Source organism: Calonectris borealis, chromosome 1, assembly GCF_964195595.1.
Source record: "Calonectris borealis chromosome 1, bCalBor7.hap1.2, whole genome shotgun sequence".
Taxonomy (NCBI): Eukaryota; Metazoa; Chordata; class Aves; order Procellariiformes; family Procellariidae; genus Calonectris; species Calonectris borealis.
Window position 1 is genome coordinate 102,342,650 of NC_134312.1, and position 21,794 is coordinate 102,364,443.

A 21,794-nucleotide genomic window follows, 5' to 3' on the forward strand; every position below is an offset into this window, starting at 1 on the left:
GAGGAGTCAAGCAGGGCAGGCACTCTCTGCTGGACCTCATACTTACAAACAAGAAAGCACTGGTCAGGGATGTGAAGGCTGGGGGGCAAACTTCGCTTCAGTAACCGTGAGATAGTGGAGTTTGGGATCCTAAGAGGAAGGAAAAAGGCAAAAAGCAGGATCATAACCCTGGACCTCAGGAGAGCAGTCTTTGGCCTGTTCAGAGATCTGCTTGGAAGAACCTCGTGGCATATGGTCCAGAAGAGAAGAGAGGTCCAGGTGAGCTTGTTGATTTTTCAAGTATCACCACCTCCAAGATAAACAGGAAAACAAGCAGAGGTTGACCAAATTGCTCCTGACAAAACTCAGACATAAAAAGGAAACATACAGGAGGTAGAAGCAGGGATGAGTGATCTGGGAGAAATACAGAGATGCTGTGTGAGTGTGCAGGTGTGGGGTTAGGAAAGCCAAAGCCCACCCAAAGCTAAATCTGGTGAAGCACATGAAGGGCAACAAGAAGGACTTCCGTGGGTGTATCTGAATGGGAATGGGGACTTGGTCATAAAGGTCAAGGAGAAGGTCAAGAGACTGAATGCCTTCTTCACCTGGATCTTTACCGGTAAGATCAGCCTTCCAAAACAAATTTCAAGTTAAATTAGACATCAAAACCAAGTATTACTGTATCTACAGTATATATGTATCTATTTAAGAGAACATTCCTCCTAAATCAGAATACAAGGTACTGATAAGAATATTCTTAGATGGAGTAGAGACAGCGGTCAATAGGATCTTCTTCCACAAACCTAGTTTCTACAGTTTATTGAAAGGAGAAGGTAGACAAGCCAGAAGTGCACAAGTAACAGTCAAATTCATAGCGTCTACTGCATAGAAGCAGTAACTTCTGCTTACTCTACATGAACATGCTTTTTTTTTCAATATCAGTTATATACACTTTGAATAGAATGTAACAGAAGAAATATGTGATTACAGGTTAATATACTGATGTCATAGACTAGATCAGCAAAGTTGTCACCACAGTCCGTTGTGTTTTCATGACCCTCAGACAACTGTTCTCCTAGTCAAAACCGTTACTACTCTAGTAGAGAGTAGTAACGCACAATTCTTCTGGAAGCTATGCTAAGGCACGTGGAGGACAGGGAGGTGATTCAAGACAGCCAGCATGGCCTCACCAAGGGCAAGTCCTGCCTGACCAACCTAGTGGTCTTCTATGATGGAGTCACTACATCAGTGGATATGTGAAGGGCTACCGACGTCATCTACCTGGACCTCTGTAAGGCCTTTGACACGGTCCCCCACAACATCCTTCTCTCTAAACTGGAGAGATATGGATTTGATGGGTGGACTGTCTGGTGGGCAAAGAATTGGTTGGATGGACGCATCCTGAGAGTAGTGGTCAACGGTTCAATGTCCAGATGGAGATCAGTGACAAGTGGTGTCCCGCAGGGACAACAGTTCTGGGATCGGTACTGTTTAGTATCTTCATCAATGACAAAGACAATGGGATCAAGTGCACCCTCAGCAAGTTTGCAGATGACACCAAGCTGAGTGGTGCAGTCGACACACCTGAGGGCTGGGATGCCATCCAGAGGGACCTGGACAAGCTCGAGAAGTGGGCCTGTGTGAACCTCATGGGGTTCAACAAGGCCAAGTGCAGGGTCCTGCACCTGGGTCAGGGCAACCCCCACTATCAATACAGGCTGGGGGATGAAAGCATTGAGAGCAGCCCTGCCGAGAAGGACTTGGGGGTACTGGTGGACGAAAAGCTGGACTTGAGCCAGCAATGTGCGCTCACAGCCCAGCAGGCCAACCGTATCCTGGGCTGCATCAGAAGTGTGGCCAGCAGGTCAAGGGAGGTGATTCTGCCCCTCTACTCTGCTCTGGTGAGACCCCACCTGGAATACTGCATCCAGCTCCGGAACCCTCAGCACCAGAAAGACATGGACCTGTTGAAGCAGGTCCAGAGGAGGGTCACCAAAATGATCAGGGGGATGGAATGCCTCTCCTATGAAGAAAGGCTGAGAGAGTTGGGGTTATTCAGCCTGGAGAAGAGAAGGCTTCGGGGAGACCTTATTGCAGCCTTTCAGTACTTAAAGGGGCTTATGAGAAAGATGGGGACAAACTTTTCAGCAGGGCCTGTTGCAACAGGACAAGGGGGAATGGTTTTAAACTAAAAGAGGGTAGATTCAGACTAGATATAAGGAAGAATTTTTTTTACAATGAGGGTGGTGAAACACTGGAACAGGTTGCCCAGAGAGGCGGTAGATGCCCCATCCCTGAAAACATTCAAGGTCAGGTTGGACGGGGCTCTGAGCACCCTGATCTAGTTGAAGATGTCCCTGCCCATGGCAGGGGGTTGGACTAGATGACCTGTAAAGGTCCCTTCCAACCCAAACTATTCTATGATTCTATGACAATTCATCTACTTACTTGTATAACAATAACAAAAATACCTATTAACTTTCTAATGTGTACGCAAAGCCAGGATGACTTTTACCTATTACTGTCACGGGACTGAATAAGCTACACTTATAGGAGGACAGAAAGACACATCTGACAGAATCTGTTAGATGTCTCCTTTACAAAAACAACTCTTTAGACAGTTCAATTTGTATGGTACCTATACACCCATATGCAGAAAGTATTAAGTTAGTTACTTTTTACCATGTCGAAAATACAGGTTTAAAGCTCCCAGGCTGCATCAGTCAAACTCTGCTGAAGAGCCATTCTGCCTTTACTTGATTTTACCTCCTCCTGAGAATTTTGTCATGCAACTGGGGAGAATTTTGTTCTGATTTTGACCCACAGTTTGTGCCTTACCAGTACTATTCCTTGGACTTAAAAAGTGTGCTAAGGTTGTAAGTCACCATCTTTTCCTCATCTTTACTTTTCCATTAAAGGAGAGAAGCCTTACTGTATTGTGTTTATTAAGCAGAATTTATTTTTCAAGAAATCAAACCGTTTCAAATGGTAAAACAGCCAGGGAAGCAGAGCTCCAAAATGAAAGAATTTTCTATTATCCTCCAATAGTTGTTAGGGATCCCCCTCAATATACGCAGAATAATAGTAAATGGGCTACATCAAGTTAGTGTCATTCTCATTATATAGATCTTACAGTTTTCACTACAAAAAACACCACAGGTTGTTGCTTATTACAGTAAGACAGTTACTGCCCTAGTTAACAGCCCACTGCCTACAGCATGTAAGTAGGTCTTCTACAGCTTACATACTATTTTAAGTTACAGGTGATAAGGTGTAGACATGCCATGGAACCCTAACTCTGTACTCCTCCATTTCTGCTCAGATTCTTTATCTCAGTCTCGAAGATATATAATACCTTAAGCATAGTAACAAATGCTCATAGGTTTGGGTACTTATGCTGATCCTGAATAGATATTTTAATCATAATGAATTCTCTTCTTCATCAGAACTGAAACATGAAACTTTTATTGCAACACTGACCTCTGAAAATAATTCAAGGATTACAGTTCTGTGTGTTTTGAAATGTCAATGCAGCAACGGCTGTCAGTTAAGAAACTTAAAACTCGAACTCTATTCCAATGCAGAAAAGCCTTTACCATGACTAAATAGACACTCTTAACTCTGTTACAACATTTCCAAATGCTTCATTGGTAAACGTCAGTCTTAGAGGTTTATTGTCCCTTATCTGTTGAATTTTAGTAGGTAGAACAACAGCCTCAAAGGAAGGAAATACGGAATAATTCAAGAAAATTCAGTGATATAAGCAAACTGCTAGGTAAGAGACATCAAAATGGTTCAGTGATCCTGCAATACTGGACAAAGGGCCTCAACTGGCCATACAGCAACTGTAACAGGTTTCCAACTAAACGAGCAATTGGCTTTTTTTGACATACTGATCAGCATGCTCGAGTTTATTCATAAGTGTGTTGACCCCTTATTTTGGTTGGGTTTCGGGTTTTGTTTGTTTGGGGTTTTTTCTCCCCTATTATCCAAAAGAATGAACTACCCAATTTTGAGTTTCAGTTCCTACAAGCAATGAAATAAGCATCTTCTCACAGTTAGTTGCTGTGGAAATAGTATTTCACAACTGGACCTCTGTTGGAAAAAACCATAGAAACAACTCAAAAAAATAAGCTCTTATTTCTGAGAATCAGTTGCTTAAAGTCACATGGACTAAGGATGACGCTCGGACAACAGACAACTTTTTGGGGACTAGTCCAAGACTTGTACCTCCATAAAATGGAACATCTAACTTCCTAGTGATACATCAGCCAATCTCCCAGTTTTTATGTGCCCTCAAATAATTATGACTGGTATCTACCCAGCCTGACTAAACTTGTGAAATTATATCTGTAGATTAATATATCGGTTAGAATTTGATATTCCTTTCAAAAAAAAAAAACCCAAACCATAACACCTACACTCCTCTTCAGTCTGTAAGTTTGAGGGACATGCATTTTTTAAACAGAAAACTGACGCAAAGGAAAAAACAATATCTATGTTGTACTTGTTCCTGATGTATATAGTCTGTGTCTCTAAAAGAACATTAATAGATGGATAAATTTGCCACCACATTTCTTCCACGACAAAGAAAGTCTGCTTTTTTGCCTTGAATGACCACTCAAATTCTTCATGGCTGGAATTGACAGATTATGAGCAAACCTTCAAGACTGTTACCAGTCTTAATTCCCCTAGTGCAGCCTTTCATACCTCCAATGCTCCCCACCCCCCCATCATTTTTTGGGGAGAGACTGTTATGCACTGAAATTCTATCTTCCACATGCAGAGGAGGGGAAGGAGGTTATAAAAGGAGAAATAAAGAACTTGTTTAAAGTCACATTGGCCACTAAGGAATTCTTCTAATCCAATGATATTGAATAATTGATCTTGAATTTGCACTCCATCCATGAAGAAATAGAACTAATATGGCATGTACTTTTAAAGAAAGGATGCAACTGTCAGGTCCCTTCAAAATAAGTCTTCCTGTAGATAATAAGATTTTCATCTTCTTTACATTCAGTCAATAGTTTTATCATTCTAACAAGAACTTGAACTGTCAAGGGTTGCACATAAGATGAAAAACTGCAGTCTGGAGAAACTGGTGGTTATCTTAAGGAAACAAGGAAAACCAGAATTTACAGCTGTCCTGATGTAAAAAAGATTTTCAATTACTGAAAGACTTAGATAGATCAGATGCACTTTTCAGCAATCGAGTAATTCCTCTTCCTCGCATGGTACTTGTTCCATAAAGGGAAGTCTTCACACCACAGGGAGAATCACCTATTAAATTAAATACAGTTTGCAAATCAAATCAGCCTTTAAAGCTTGCATAAATTAATGGAATTGTTCTTCATATGCTGTGGAGCTGAACCTATTCAACAGCTGCAATACAAAAAGTCAGAGACAGGGGTTGTATCCTCTATAAACACCAACACCATAAGATCTCATGATTTATAACTGGAACAATTTCAGAGTTTAATTCAGTGTGTATTTTATATGTGAGAAAATAAGCTGCGAACTCAGAATTCTTACATTTATTTTGTCTTGCAAACTTGATTCTGTTCCTCTGAAGATTAGCCATGAGCTGCCCAGATGAACTGAGCTCACGTGCCTTCTATTAAAAAAATTTCATCTCCGAAGAGACGACTTTAAATGAGCAGTCTTTATAAACTGAGTTATAACAGAATACTTGCAACAAGTACCAGCTGAGTCTGCACATATAATGACTTAAGAGCAAGGAGAGTATTTCAAAGATGGCCCTGCTCAAAGCACCTAATCATATGAGAACGGACTTAATGTAGCAGAAAAATAAAGGGGTATAAATCAGAGAGCAACATTTATAAGAAAAACTAAATTTTGAGAGACCTTTTTGACCATAAGATTGTGTCCAGTAAGAAAAGGGCAGTTCTTTATGTTTACGTCTTCAGAAATTCAGTGAAATCCATATGAGGGAATAAGCGCAGCTCATGCAGAGTTTTTTTAAGCTTTATGCCACTGACAGGCAATATCTAAGACCAGAAATTTGAAAAAGGAGCACCTGGATTAAGTTTAAATGCCTCTTTCCCCTTACAAATGTGAAAGTTTCAAACTCACAATTAGAAGGGACAAACTCTTGATCCTGACTTGGAGAAGCAAAATGTCTGCCACATCCAGAACCCTCAGCCTTCATTTTCTGTATGAAGAAATAAACATTCAAAATAATATATGTGTATGTGTCTTCTAAAATGCAGTATACACAACTATCCATGAAACCTACGAATTATGGTCAAAAATCACAAGAAATGACCCAGCTAATGATTTTCTTTCATCAGTCTGCCCAATTTATGTCACAAAAGACAGCATCCAAAGAGAAAACAGCTAACCTGAAATTGGAAAGTTTGAACACTTGAGTTAACTAGAAATAAAAAACAGGATACCAGTTTAAAGAATCTGACCTGAAAACGTCCAGCATCCAGTATCACCATCTTGGTATTTGTGCTTTCACCATAATCAGAGTCTTGAAGAGGTAGGTGAGCTGCTGTCAGTGAGACTCCATACACATTAGCTAAAGATTTACTGATGCAATAACTTGACCGAGAAAAAAAAGAAAACAAGAAAAGTTTGGCTAAGAGGGCTGTAATGCTTATATATGGAAGCACAGCATTTTTAGTTCTTCAACAGGAAAACAAAAGCAACCACAGAGCAGATGACAGAGGGCAGAAGGACATTATTGCAGCAGCTAAATAGTTACCCTCCATCCTTCCAAGACTCTACACATGAAATTAAAACAACTGCTTCCCCACACTATCAAATGCAGCCACTTAGAAGTGTGAAAAGCACCATTTTTTTGCACGGCATAGCAGTACATTACAAGAGTTTTTTAAATGGAAGACTATTCATTATTATCTCTCTCAAAGTGCTACTATTACTGACTGAGATCTTAAATGGCATTTCCTTGTTTCCCAACTACTTTCCCTTTCCCCACACCAAAAAGATTACAGAACCTTATATATCTACATTATATGTAAGGCAGTATAAAAGTTTCCAAAGCAGAGATATACTAGAATACACTGAGAATTTTTCACCAAATACAGCTATACTAAATCTCTGAAGAAAAACAGTGAATTCTAATGTAATTAACACTTCTCTCTACTCTCCAACAGTAAGTGGAGGTAGTGAAAGAATGACTACAGAGTGATGGACATTACTATCACAGAAATTACCTTACATCTAAGCGCTAAGACTTACAGCATATTGCTAAGCCATGCAAACAACAATGAAACTTAGAAATAGAACAAAATCTTGGGGGTGGAGGGAATAAATAAAACTCAAGATCTAGAAGTACAGTGCTCCAGGCAGTCAGAGAAGCCAGAGTCAAAAAATGTCTGTCTATAACAAAATAAAAAGACATCATACTGGAGATAACTCCTTAGCAATACTCACGCAATTTTCTTACAGGATGCCAAAGCACAGCAGAGTATATCATTCTCTTCATGCCACTTGCACCTACACGAAATGAAGTTCAGGCTTATTTCAGAAGCATCTACATCGTTAATCAACATGAATAGTTGGTCTGGTCAGAAGGAACAGGAACAAATATTAAAGATATCTTTTTGTCTCAGGGACCATACAGTACCTTTAAAATGTCACAGAGGACCAGCGTTCAATAACTAAGCTTTAAGTGGTTTATGCAGAGTTAAAAGGTGTGCTTAAGAGGCAACCTGCTTCATGCTGAGGTGGGGGAAGGGAGAAAAGAAAATCCTAAGAGACAAATGGAATTTAAAGGTAACAATTTGAAGTTTCCCATTAATGTGAAATAGTTCCTCTTAGTATAAGCATGCCCACTTTCCGCTCCAGATTCCATTTCCATTGGAATGGAAAAATGAAAAATTTTCAATGGAAAAATGAAAAAAGTACATTTTTCCATTCTTTTTAAGGTCTCCCTCTAGTGTGAATATACTCATGGAAATGGAAAACTGCCTGACTATAAAAAGATAAAGTGACACTGATTATCCCAATGGATCTTAAAATCCATGCTGTAAGCAGACTTCCAAGAATAATCTAAAATTTAAAATGAAATTATTGGTTCTTACTTAAAACAGTAGCAGAGGAAAAGTTAAAAGTATATTTCTAAGTTAACTGCATCATCACTAAATATTCCCCTGCAACACCACAAGCTATATACCACTTCTTTGTACAGACACAGGCCTCAGACTCAGCATTAAAAAGCCATCTATCTTTACACTTATTTTGGGAAAGTGTTTTTCATTTCCAGTTGTGCTCATGATGCGACAATAAGCATTTCTGATTAGGCGGCTTGCAGAACATTCTAGCCTAGCAGCATACAAGCTGTATGCAGGGCACCAAGACACATCGGGCTAATGCACTTTTCCACAAAGAAGAACCCAACATACCTGGTATTACTGGAGAAATCCCACAGGAAGACATCCAGTTCTCTACACACCCAAGTCTTGGATGGCTCCTTTTGGTATTTCTGCCGGTACAGTTCTATTACCAGGTCTTCTACAGCAAAAAGCTCCAGATGGTTCTTAATACCTATAGCTCAGAGAAAATCCAGGTCAGGAGAACAAAAGAATTGGTGAATATTCTGCTCAGCTCACTTTTCAGTCAGTCCCTGTTCATTGCCCAGTCTCTTACCAGAGCATCAAAGTTCTTGTAAACCTTAACAAGCTATTCCACCAGTGGTTTTAATAAAACCTGGCTTCCTAGCAAAGTGGGTTGTCCTATATTCCCATAATTTTCTCCACTTCAGTAATTATGTATCCTACTTGCGGGCTATCTGTCCTCAGAAGCTGTTAGTTTTCCCATGTGTTACCATACACTCACCTTCACAGTAATCTCACTGCCTCTAGTGCTCCTTTAACTGGCTGAGCAAGAAACAGTGTATGTTATTCTATGGATGTGCTCATTAGCCAGTTAGCTGATCGTGCTGCTGTTTTACTGTCACTGATGGGGAGGAAATGAAGAGGGAGAAGCAAGCAAAGTAGTTCTAGCTATCAGTATCAGCTTTTATGAAACCTTTGAGACCCAAAGATCTTCAGAAAAATATAGCTGTCCATGATCACATAACCCTTCTTTCTTGGGGGGGTTGAGGGGAAGGTCAAAAATGATCCATTTCCCACCTGTTATGCTAGCCATTCGATTGAGACACCAGTTAATTCGGAATCTGTCATTAGACTAGAGGAAAGAAAATTTCAGTCACATTGAAGAAGTACAGTATGTAATTCTGACATCTGCAAGACTCCCGACTATGTCTGAAAAAGTCACCTCCAAAACAAAATTCAATGTTTGTGGGACTGAATGTACACTCTTCCTGAAAATTATCTTGAAGAGGAACCAAATGCCACGGATAAATGGCATTTATCCAACCAAACCCCAGGATAAATTTGGGACTAATGTTTAGGAACAGGTTAAAGGTTAACCCATACTACAGATATCTCCGTTAAGTGCTCTGAGATTTTTTTCATGTGTATTTCTTCAGAGTCCCATATTTATGGATGGAGCCCAAGATCTTGACCCTCCCTGCCTTTTTAAGGATTAACATTAGGCTCAAATGGAATCAAAATGTAACGTAGCTGTCAGGAAGCTTAAACGCCTCTGAACCCTAATGTTTTGTTTTGCTCACTGGCAAATGAAACTTGAGCAAAAATTAAGATGTACGGTATTCTCACAGGGAAAGAGTCATAAAAATGTAAAAACATTCCTTAAAAAAGCAGGATGGTGTGACTATTATTCAGCATAATCAATTTAAGTCAATCTTAAAAGCCCTTAACCTAAGTCAAAACAATGTCAGAGACTAAGTGAAATGTTCATCAGGAGACTAGAGCCAGAAATGCAGGCTGAAAATAAGAAGGCAGAAAATGAGGTCTCTGCTTTATAAAAACGTTAGCTTCTAGGGGCCATTTCTTCCTGCATAAAACTGGGAAACTTTGTAAAAGAGTGTCTTTTCCCCACTCATTTGCACACTGATTAGGTTTTAGAGTGAAGTATCTCCTTAGTCATCCAACAGCAGTGAAATTAGAGGTTTTGATTTAGAGCATCTTGCTTTGACCTTGACCATACCCTGCAGTAAAAGTGAGGCCGAATATTGCTGGCTGGCTGGACAAACTCAAGAAGTTCCCGTAAGACAACTGCGTAACAAGTACGTGAAAGCTGAAATCCAGATAGAGGGATCTTATGAGTGGCATCACCTAATGAAGAGGGGGGAGCAGAAAAAAAAAAAAAGTTATGAGAAGTCCTGTTTCCTTAAATGATACAGTTCCCCCTCCTTTTTATCTTTTTATGTATATATGTATGTATATGTATGTGTGTGTATATATATGTATATATGTGTGTATATATATGCATACACACAAAAACACATACATCTCCTCTTCTCTACAGGCAGTGCCTGTGATTTAACTATCAAAAACCTTGCTTCCGTCAGCAGAAGACTGGTGGGTCTGGGCTGTGAGCAAATACACACACACTTACCCCTTTCAAAAGGCCATTATCTAAGTATTTGACATAGGAAAACATGGGCCAAGTTTGTTCCCTCTGTACACAAGGGGAGGAAGTATCCTAATAGAAACAAACTGGAATCTATAAACACTACTTAAGAGTCACAAGGGAAACAAGGCAGGCCAAGCCAGACACAAGAACAGTATAAATACTTCAATTTTGTTGATATATTTAAAGCTGCAAAACACTTACAACTTTTAAATACAGACTAGTATCTTTGAGTTACCCTATTATGAATTAGCACTTCATGCTGAAGATATACACAAGGACTATCAAGGGAAGGACACTCTGCTCAGATGGGCTTGAATGCATTTGAAGCCATACAAAGTTGTCCCATTTAAGAAGAACATACTGCAGTTATTATTGAATTAAAATAGAAGACACAATACAAATAACTCTGCCATTAACAAAACCATTTTGGGTGAAGTGCTCTGCCATTTGTGGGTACAAGAAACATAAAAGGTGACTGTAACAAGCTGCTCTGTCACTCCTTTCTCGTTGAAACTTGACAAGTTCCCAGAAGGAGAAACTGTAGACTTACAAAACATTTGGATACAGATCAGATAAGCTGAGTCTAAAACTGTACACCTTTGCATACCATTCTTGTTCTCCATTGATACTCACTAGCAGCCTGGCAGTGGTACCGAAAACCACGTGGTGGTACTTCTGCAGTAGAGCAGGAGAGACAGGAAAAAAAGAACAGTCATCATCCAAGATCCACAATGACAGATCCTTAACTCTCAACCGCACACCACAGTTTCATGTACAGAAAGGAACAGCTTCATCTTCCCTTGTGGCCTTGTACAAGTGCCACAACTACTTTTGAAAAAGTCATTTTCAGTTATATGCATTTTAAAAAAAACAAAGTGTATTGTATAGTGTGTGTGTTTAGGTCCAATCAAGTCAAACATTAATTGGAATGAAATATAAAGCACAAACATCTGAAGGTCCTCCTGAATTTATTCCACCCTCTTTGAAGCTTCATGCAGTTCTGACGCTTAAGTCCATCTCTTCACAAACAATCAGCACTGCTCCGATATTTTAAGAAGTCCAACCACTTATAGTGAAAGAAATAAACCTGTCTTACTACCAGAAATCTAATCTGGGCAGCAGTAAGTGACACCAGAAAGCCTCCCTCTCACCCCAAAGCAAGATGAACTACTTCTTGTCACCCTTCCTTGGAACTCACCTGGATCTATGAAGTGATGGAAATCAGCCATTATGCCATCCTGTAGGGAATACTTGACACACCCAATCTCGCAAGGAAGGAAACGCTGTTCACAGTGGGACGGCAGCTTGCCATGGCTGTAAATGTTCAGGAAGTAGAAGATGTCTGCAACCACAGCTGGAAAAAAACCCCACAATTTCAGAAGAGCCACCAGAGGTTACAGCAAGTCATCCTGTCCTCACCTCATCCAGTGAAAGCTTCGGTGCACTTTATCATATGAGTGAGTAAAGTAGGGTAATGACCAAGTAAAACACACAGGATCTTTCTCTGTATCTGAGATGACAAGGTAACTAATACTTAAGCAAGAGTCAGGCATATTGGTACTCCTGGTACACCTTCCACAGATATTACTGTGTGTAGAGACAACGGCAAAAAAGCCCGCAAGATAAAAGCAATTAAAAAAAAAAAAAAATCAAACCCAAACCCACAAGAATGTTAAGAGGCCTGGAAACCAAAAGGAACTACTATTCCTTTTTATGATAGGTCTCTTCACCCTTTAGGAAAGTAAGGTTAGAAAAAAAATCAGTAACTGCAAAGCAGCCTCACAATCTTAATTCACTAACTTACAGAAGTTAAATGAGCTGGTAATAATCTTCTGGGGTAAGAGGAGATGAGAAGTCTGCTAATTAAAAGGATTGCTTCTCCTCCACTAAATGAGCTCCCAAAGAAGGCGGCAAGAATACCCAAGGCAAATGTTAAAGAAATAAATTTATCGTTTACTAATTTAAAAAGTATCCAACTATGAAAAATATTTCACAATACACCTTAATCCTTCTCTTCATGAATGTCACATAACGTTCGCACTGAAGTTTAAGGTGGCTCTTTAATCCTTACCCTTAAGTTCTGTCCCTCATCAAAAAATCCTACTTGTTCTACTAAATAATAGAGATGTATAACTGTTTTTACACAGAAATTATGCTCTATGCCAGACTTTATGGCATTTAACACCAGTTGTCCTAAGCTTGAATGTTGGTGCTCTCTTACATGGGTCTTAAACTCTACAAGCTGCGGGGTCATAGGAAAGATACTCTCCTACCTGAGTTTGAACTGCTTTCCTTATGAAAAAATGGATATAGCTACGGGGACCATACAGGACTTTTACTGAGAAATATTAAGGAGCAGCATCATAAAATGCATCTCAGTTATCCCTTATCATTATCCCTCTCATTCAGTTTAAAGATCAATTGTGTCAGCTCAAGCCACCATGACCAACCTGATCAAATTTGCATCACAATGACAGGGGAGCATGACCTCTGGCAGGGAAGACGCTAACAGGTATTACACTTTTTACCGAGCTACTCTTTCCTGTCCCTCCATAACCACGACAACATGGAAATAGTTCAAGAGACTTGTTAGGTAAAAGCCTTGAGCTGAAACTTAACCACACAGCAGATACAGCTTATATTAACTGGCTGCTTGACTTATCTTGTAAGCACTACTATTTATCATTTTTCAGAATAATGTAATATTCATGGGGAAAAGATTACAGATGTGTTCATTACTCAGTTCTAATCAAAACATCCATTTGAAGAGGGGGTACAGATAAGAAAGGTTTAGTTTCCAAGAGTTCTTTCAGTAAGGAAGCAAGCCAGGATGTTATAAAAGTACTGACAAAGTACATATCCCCTCTTTTATTCTCCCAAAGAGGCCAGGCCATTGTTTTATTTAACACCTGTACCATACAAATTTTGAATTTTGTTATCTAACAACTCTTCACCCTTTAAAATTGGTACAAGTTTTCTTTTATGCTGAACTTGGATTAGGCCTTGTAAATCATAAGCGTAGGAGTTGAAGAATTACCTTTTTCTTAAAAACCTTGATATAATTGTAAGGAGAATTGTAAAGCTAAAAAACAGAGGATAGAATTATTTAGAATTACTGTGGGGGGCGGGGAGGACAAGGGGCATTTGCACTGACTTCCTTCTATACTACAAAAGACCTTTTTACAACAATAGACCATGAGTTTAAAACAAAGGAACAGTTGACACAGATGGTTATTAGCAAAATGTAAACAGCCTTTGTATAGGTACCATTGAGAATATCTACAAAGGACAAGCTTTTATCTATCAGGATCAACGGCTTTAAGATTACTATACCCTGATCGTTCTTCCAAGACATAGCAGAGGCATCTGGAAGAGAAGTAACATGGGGCATCTTTGTGGTCAGACAAGCAGGAACCGGACAAGCCAGATTACACGTCTGAAAAAGATGAGAAAGTTAAAAACATCAAAAGTCTACTAACCCCCAATAAAGTCGTTCACCTCCTTCTATTAGAGGAACATATGACATCCACTAACAGTTAAGGTTAGGTGGAACAAGTCTGCAGTACAAGTGCCTGTGTACTTGCAGACCGGGAAGGCAAGATTTCTCTTCTAGCAAAAGGAGAGATAGAACTACAGCTAAATTTACAAAATGTAATTAAAAAAAAAAAAAATTATTAGGTTCAACCACTTCTCACAGGTGAGGAACTTTTCAAATTGGAATTTCAAAACTTTTTCCATAAACTTTATGAAAAAGTTTGGCACACGCGTTAGTTGCCTTTGACTAGGAATGGAATTCATGAAAAGCTGATAAAGCCTCAAGGAAGTCATCAGATTGCTCTGGCACAGAGCAAGTAAGAGGGGCGCGTATGCCCATTAAGTACTGCAAATCCATGCATGAACAATAAGCTTTTAAGAGGACAGGAAGAGAAACCTGGCAGGCTTATAGAATTCAATCATTCAAGACGCAAATTGGGAATAACATCCACATCCAGGTACACTAATTTCAGATGACTGTCTTAGCCAAAGGTTGTTGATTATCAGTTTGAACTATTTAAAATAAAATGAGGAATTAGTCCCATCCAAGTAAGCTCAGGTCATCTCCAAAAGATGACAAAGACCTTTTGCTACACAAAATAACTGTGGTTGTCTGTGTACAGGGGTGTGATTGATTAATAAATTGAAATCACATATAATCTCATACATACACACTTCCCTATTTCCACTCCCAGACAATAAGGATGATGTTCTTTATTTTGGTAAAGCAATTATTCCTTTCCCTGATTACAGCTTTCTAAAATGCTACCGCTTGTCGAAGGAAATACAGAAGCCTCCGTTTATGACTTAGTTGTCATTTCATGTAGCTCTCCATTATATATGAAAATGAAGCTTCATTAATTACATACTCCTACCCTGCTAAATAACACACTGATGATCACATTTTAAACAGCTCTTTCCCATACAGGCAGGCCCCCAAAATCAGAAAACGTTGCCTAAAATCTCCCTACTAGTCTAGATTGACTAAATTAACTAATCCAGATTTACTAGTTACTCCAAACTACGATCATCCTGCCATTCTCTCTAGCATCATGTAAGTGTTTTAAAATCCTAAAATTTACCCTTACCAGTAATTTGTAATTCATAGTCAGTATCTAGTAATATGGGATGAAGAAGTAAATGCAGTATTATCCATTTACTCAATCAGGCTCTTTGCTTTGACACATGAGTTTTTACACTGCCAACCAAGACTGGAATAAAATAAGCTTTCTGACACCTCATATAATTCAAACTCCAAAGCAAACTATGCTTCAGGGAACTGCTGAAAGGAGGAGACAGACAGAAAGGAGGGAGCGGGGAAGACACACCCACCCAACCCCTCTCCCCTCCCCGTTTTCAAGACAGCAAATAGTAGAAGGGATCTGTTAGCACTATTTCTGACCACAACCACTTTCAGCTTAACGTAACTGCTTACTTCCACATTGTGGGATCCTCCGCCATAGCATTACTATTCTCTATTCTCTCCATAATCAAACCAACCTAAAAATAATGGCAAGGTATAATTATTCTTTCTGTGTGTAGGTTGCAACATTTCATTGACCTGGTCTACCACACAGCCACTTCAGAATGCCAAATCAGCTGCTTATAAGATGTGGTTTCAGGCCATCAGACAAGAAGCACCTAAATTAAGGACATCCACAAAGCAAAAGCAACATGAACCTATCACCAGAAGTCATACCAATTTACAGTATTATAAATAAAAAAAAAAATTGTGAGTCAGTCACTGCAAAATATTGTTAAACATAAAACGAAGTTGTTAGAGAACTACATTTTACTTGGTAAAAGAGCCCAAAGGAACAAGCTGTGCCGGTTTAAAACGGTATAGAGTATTCTCACCTTCAGTTCAAACCCAAACAATTTTCTGCATAACCTTCATAACAGTATGGACTACTACAGCAGTCATAACCTCCAGAGGTTGGAGGCTATGGAGAGCAGGTGGTCTTCCATAGTGTCATAGCTGACCAAACCCCAACACCACTTACTCCACCTCTTATTTAGCTACATTGAAGGGTGTTCCTTTCTCAGCATTTACCTCTTTCACTGTCTTCTGAGAGCGTTTCTTTTCATTCCACTTACGAGCCCTCTCTGTATATGCCGTCTTTTCTTCCTTAGTCAGCAACTTGAAGGAAAGCGAATTGTTAAAAAAAGGTTTTTACTGCTTCTTGCTAATAGTCCCACAAACCAACAAACTCTGCGTAAGAAATTGTGCATTTCCAAAGGACATTATCAATGCTTGGCAAGAACTGCCAGCTGCTAACTGCCAACTCAAACATTTCCAGTAGCTTTCTCCCTAACAAAGCCATGAGCTTTGATTCAATACACCTAGTGAGCACATGCTTTTGAAGCATCTTCAGAGGAGGGCAAACTAGCACTGCCCCACCATAAAGAAGAGGTCTTCTGAAACTACTCTTGCCAGCCAGGGATGCCACTACCCACTGCACACAAGCCAGAGCTGCCCCTCCGCAGCTAAGGGGAGGATGGCCTAGCTTGTGCTTAAGCTAGAGCCAGCCGAGGCCACTCAAGATGCCCATCTGAACCACTAAACATATGGCAGCTGAGCCGCTAGCTAGTTTACCCTCCAAGAAAGGCCACGCTGACATTTTGTCCCCCAGACAACCTGCATAGGGGCACCACACAGATCCACCCGATGGGTGCTGGTTCCCCATCAGCAAGAGGCAGGTGAGCTGCTACGAAACCCACGGCCCCGGCACACTGCGGCTGGAGCAGGGCCGCGCCGCCGGCCTCCCCCCTGCCCTCCCCACCATTAAGCTGCCTTAACCCGAGGCCGTTCCCCCCCGGCAGGAGGCCGGAGAGGCGAGGGGCGGCGGATGGGAGAGGGCCCTTCCCCTCACCGCCCACGCCTGGGAGCAGTAGGGGACGGCGTCGACCACGCGGGTCACGGGCAGCCCACGCTGCTGCAGCTCGGGCAGCTGCTCGCGCACGAAGAAGTAGTAGGGGGTGGAGGAGCCCCTGCGCTGCGCCATGGCTGCCGCCAACCTCGCCCGGCCTGGGGCTCGCCCCACCACGGCCCGCGGAAGGAGCGTCCCCGGGGCTGGCCGTCAGCCCGTCTCTCCGGGGCGGGGCTCCCTGAGCAGCTGCGCCTGCCCACGTCGTTTGGCGGCAAGGGGAGGATAACCGTTACACGTAACGGCCGCCCGGCCTCCGGATTGCCGGTGTCAGCCGCTGGCCGGGCGGCCCTTGCCCCGTCCACACCTCGGGTTTTCACCGTCACCTCAAGGTGGGCCCTGAGGAGAGCGTGGCAGGATTGTTTGGGGTTCTATTGTTGTTTTTTGTTTTTTTTTTAAAATGTTCTTTTGGTGCTGAAGGATAAGAAATACCCTATGGGAGCAATAGCTTGCACCAAGTTCTCATAGACATTCAAAACGCAGGCTCCCCACCCTCACAAAAAGGCAATATACTGATTTTTCAAAATAAAAGGGTCATACTCCTCTGTATCCTCTCACTCTGAATGTTATATACTGAATTTAGCAAAATCCTTACAGAGAGTCACTGCATTCATTTATGCAAACAGATATGTTCATATGTATAAACAAACAAACAAAAAAGGATCAGAAGAAGAAACCAACTGGAATTCCATATCCAAAATACACCTGCTGATATGTGGGACTTCTGAAAATATTCAGAGATCACTATTACTGGCTGCAGCTACTTCATCTCGGCCAAAACAGTCATCCTCCTGCACCTCACTGTAGAGGTGGGCACTGGCTGGCAAGGTGCCTGCTCTGTGGCCTGCGTGGCCCGCCTTGGCTCCCAGCTTTCCTCTCCTTCTGGAGCAGCCTGGCTCCTGCTGCTCCCCAACAGCGAGCTCACCAGGAGCTGGTACTTTGTGAGACAAGACGATCACGGTGATGTGCCTACTCTGACGCTTCCAGTAGGGCTCAAAGCGCTAGCAGGACCTAGGGTCCTAGGTGAGAATGGGGGGTGACAGATAAGGGGGGTAGGGGCCCAGGAGATGCAGGAAGGAGTGGGGGAAGAGGGGAAGACCAACTTCAGTTGGGAGTCCTGGGTTTGGTTTTGAGATATGTGGTAGAAAAGTGGAGGACGTGAGAGGGCATGCATGTGCTTGGAAAGGCAAACTTGCTTATTAAAAATAATTTGGGAGCTCATGCTGTACAAAACTGAGGCTGCTGTCCAGACTCTCTTTTTGTGTTTTTTTGGGTTGTTTTTTTTTTCCTTTCATCTATGTAATTGACATAATTGACACTTCCTTCACTGAAAGTTTGCATAGTGAGTCACAGTTCAGATAAGATAAAGGCTGGAAATAATCTAATCTGCATAATCTTCATGGGCAGCACGAGTTGCTTCCCCCCTTAAGCTTTCTATTGATCTCTCTCAAAAACCAAATGATCTTCACTGGCCCTAGTAAAAAAAGGAAATTAGCAGGGCAATAACCACAACTGGCTTTAAAACAAAGCTTAATCAGTTTACAGAAGGAACTGTGAAATCTGGTTGCCTGCAACAGAGGACCCTACGTTTGACCTGAGACAGGGTTACTGAAGTGGCAGTGTTGGCATAGGCCCTGTTTAAATTCTGGCCAGGTTTTGCTTGTCCCAGGTGTGTGATGTCTCCCACATCCCTCACTGTTCCCCTTGTCTTTTGGGGGATCTCCTTCAGCATGTGGTTTCAGTTCCTGCAGAGCCTGCATAGTGCAACGGAACAAGAGCTAGCACACTGCTTCTCACGCAGCTATCTTCAGTGGAGTTACTCAGACAATCTCGATAAAAATGAATGGTGTAGCCCTGACTTGGGAGATTCTTTCCAATCTTCTATTCCAGAGTCCTCTTGAATTTACTGTAAACCTAGACATGAGGATAAAAATGGTGATAAAATACCCCCATGCATTTCCAAATCACTGGAAAACTCTGCCTCTTCCCCTCAGTCTAGCTGCTTTTTTCATCTTCTTATTAAGTAATGTAAGTCTGTTTAGCTCCAAAGGAGGTAGCTGTTGTTTAGGCTTAAATCTTTGGCTTAGCTGATTATGGTTGTCACTGCTGGAACTGCTGGCAGGTAAGGTCGGATCAGATTGCTCTTGCATCTCACTGGTGGCTGGTTTCTCTGAGGGTTAAAAAATGGCGCAGTTTAGTCTTCTGGAGGCTATTCTGTCTTGCTCAAATCCAGTGAAACAGTTTGGTTTATGTTTGTGAACCACTTACTGAATTTGCTGTTAAACATACAGGAGGAGTCAATCTCATTGTTAAAAACGTATAAAATCATGATGTAAACTCAATGAGAACAGGTGAGCATTTTTAACGTCACTTTCACTGTTGTGGAAAATCATTTATATTCTGGTCTAGTTCCTGATACATTAATGCTAAATATCTGAGGAGAGACTGCAGGAAATAACTTCTATTTTGTAAATACAAACATCTGCACAGAGTCTAGTTTTTCAGGCAGAAAGGCGAGTATTTACTGTTAGATTACTGTAAGAGTTGTTGCTAGGAGTACATCTGTGCACATTTGTTTTATTTTCCTTCACACCATGTTCTTTTCTCTTGTGTGCAGCTTTGGGAACCACTCTTTAGCAGCCCTTCCTTTTAAAGAAATTCAGATAATGTGTGCATCAACTGTTTGAAAAACACAAGGCTCCAGTAATAGCTCTCCTAGGGCTAGAGGTGTGGTTGGAAAATAAAATTCATAAGCAGCGGAGAGAGAAAGGATTTTCCTACTTGGGGTGGGGGGCAGCAAAAAACCAGGGAACAGATCATCTTCAGAGCACCACGTCACCAGTATTCTTCCCCAGGGCACTGGGGAGAGCCCAGTGACCCTGAAGGAACTCGTGTTTTAACTCTTTGACTGTCTGCTGTTTAACTTAGCTGGCAAAGGAGCTCTCTGGACCATTTATACTGATTTGTAAATAACTTTTGTAGCACTGGGGCAATTCCAGTGGATAAAAGCAAATGTTGTGCCACTATTTATATATTACTTTTTTTTTCTAAAGCACTTAATTCAATTAAATGGCTTGATATGTCAACACTTAACTTCTAGGTACCTGGCCTTGGAAACTCAGCTCCAGAATTAGGGGCCTGTGCTGTCCCATCAATGCATGGAGTTTGTCAGATATCTCAAAATAGGGTCTATGTACCCTAGTACTATGTAGAGAGAAAAAAACTATCTGGAACTTTTCTGCCACTGATGCATTTTCATTCATTCAGGATTTACGGCTATAATCTTCTTTCCAAGGTATGTCTTACAGTTGTTCCTCAGAAAGAATGAGCAATGTTATTCTAAAAAATATGGCAGTGACTACAGCTGCTGCTACCCCCTTATCTGCTGGCCTGGGGCTACAGCACTTTCCCACAAAGTGAAATATTTGGTGTTTATTTTAGGGGAGTCGGGCCAGATCCATCAGCCCAAGAGAGGTAAGGCTGACACAGCTCCATGTTCCCAGGTCCAACTGAAGCGAGGTTGAGCATGTATTCCCAGTCTAACATGCCAGCTCCTCCTGTGGTCTTGCCATTAGAGATGCACCATACGCTCTCTCCACCTCCCACTCCCCGGCTCCCAGGGCACATCACCCCCTCGCCAGCTAGTCCAGCTTGATCATTACTAGTGCTCACACACTCACTTGCACGCTCGCTCCCCCTGGCACCATTGACTTAAGGGCTTCTGACCCCTGGTCCACTCTAGTGGACGGCACTTGTCACTCACTCAGGTCTCTCCAGCTGCTGGCACCCAGGCACATGGTGACTGTGGTCCCAGCCTGGCTTCTGGCACCCAGACCCTCACTCAGTCCAGTTGCTGGCCCCATGGACACATGGGGGCCCCTGTGACCCGCAGTCCCATTCCAGTTGCTGGCACCTAAGTCGACTCACTCCTATCTGTCCAGTCACTGTCACCCAGGCACACGGGCTCTCCAACCCGTGGCTTGACTAGAGGCTGGCACTCAGACCCCCAAACACACACATACACCCAAAATAGAGAGTCCTTCACTCAGAAAAAGAGTTATAAAGGAATTTAATAAGAAGGTAGGAATGGGCTGTGCTGAGCAGGTGCAGGGCGTGACAGACAAGCACATTACCCAGCAAACTGTTCACACACAACTGGCCCTTTCTATCCCCTTCTCCCTCTATTTTCCCACACTTGTTCCTTTCCAAATCACCTAGATCCCTCCCTTTCTTTGCCTGATTCCTCCCCTAAACATCCCATGAGAAGTCCTGTGCAATCCCAAAATGCTCTTTCCCTGCATCTCATAATGTGTCCTACATCTGTAGGCTGCAACCCCCCTCAGTCCTAAAGTTGCTGTGGTGTTGACCCATCTTGATGGGCTTCATGCCTGCACCCTGGGGCTGAGGTTTTCTTGGAACAGCCCTAGGAGGGACCTGGACAGGTTTTCCCTTCCTCTGAGTCCTTAACTTGGGTTCCCATCTGCCATTGTGTCCCTGTGCTCCTCTGGACTTGTGGAGATGGGCCTTTGATGGGCTGAGGGCTCTTGTGAGGGGTGTGGGAGGAGCCAGGGCAGGGTATTATTTGGGCTACCTCCATGCTATTGTCTCTCTGCACTCCTTTGTGGGTGTGTAGAAGAGCTTTTATCACATAATCTCACAGTTTATGTCTTTCTCAGCCTGGTTATGGAGATTTTAAACCTACAATTTCTCTGGAGAGTGATATAAATTGGGAATTTTGCCTTTCCAGTCCAATAACTATTATTGTTTCATATGTAATGTATAAACATTTCAGGGATCAGAACCTGCAGGCTTCCCCTTCCCTAGGCAAATGATTTAATCAGTAAGCTATAGCCGTCAGCTGTC

The 21,794-nt window shown here is 41.8% G+C and overlaps 1 protein-coding gene across 1 annotated transcript; it reads right to left on the reverse strand.

Annotated features, from left to right (window-relative positions):
* Positions 1-5,047: 5,047 nt before the first annotated feature.
* On the reverse strand, positions 5,048-17,457 carry MAEL (maelstrom spermatogenic transposon silencer). Its single transcript, XM_075169728.1, has 12 exons — positions 16,878-17,457; positions 16,058-16,144; positions 13,804-13,906; positions 11,669-11,824; positions 11,104-11,145; positions 10,042-10,169; positions 9,102-9,156; positions 8,373-8,514; positions 7,402-7,464; positions 6,414-6,546; positions 6,073-6,151; positions 5,048-5,259 (listed from the first exon to the last, which is right to left on the reverse strand). Exons 1-12 carry the CDS (start codon positions 17,007-17,009, stop codon positions 5,144-5,146), a joined length of 1,236 nt encoding a protein of 411 aa, XP_075025829.1. The 5' UTR covers positions 17,010-17,457; the 3' UTR covers positions 5,048-5,143.
* Between the last annotated feature and the right edge of the window lie 4,337 nt (positions 17,458-21,794).

Bases quoted from the DNA above. Each gene is read 5' to 3' on its own strand.
- MAEL (XM_075169728.1), bottom strand. From the start codon at position 17,009: ATGGCGCAGCGCAGGGGCTCCTCCACCCCCTACTACTTCTTCGTGCGC. The intron at 16,145-16,877 runs GTGAGGGGAAGG...CTTTCCTTCAAG, and splicing joins ACTGCTCCCAGGCGTGGGCG to TTGCTGACTAAGGAAGAAAA. The intron at 9,157-10,041 runs GTATGGTCAAGG...TCTTTCCTCTAG, and splicing joins GGCCTCACTTTTACTGCAGG to TCTAATGACAGATTCCGAAT.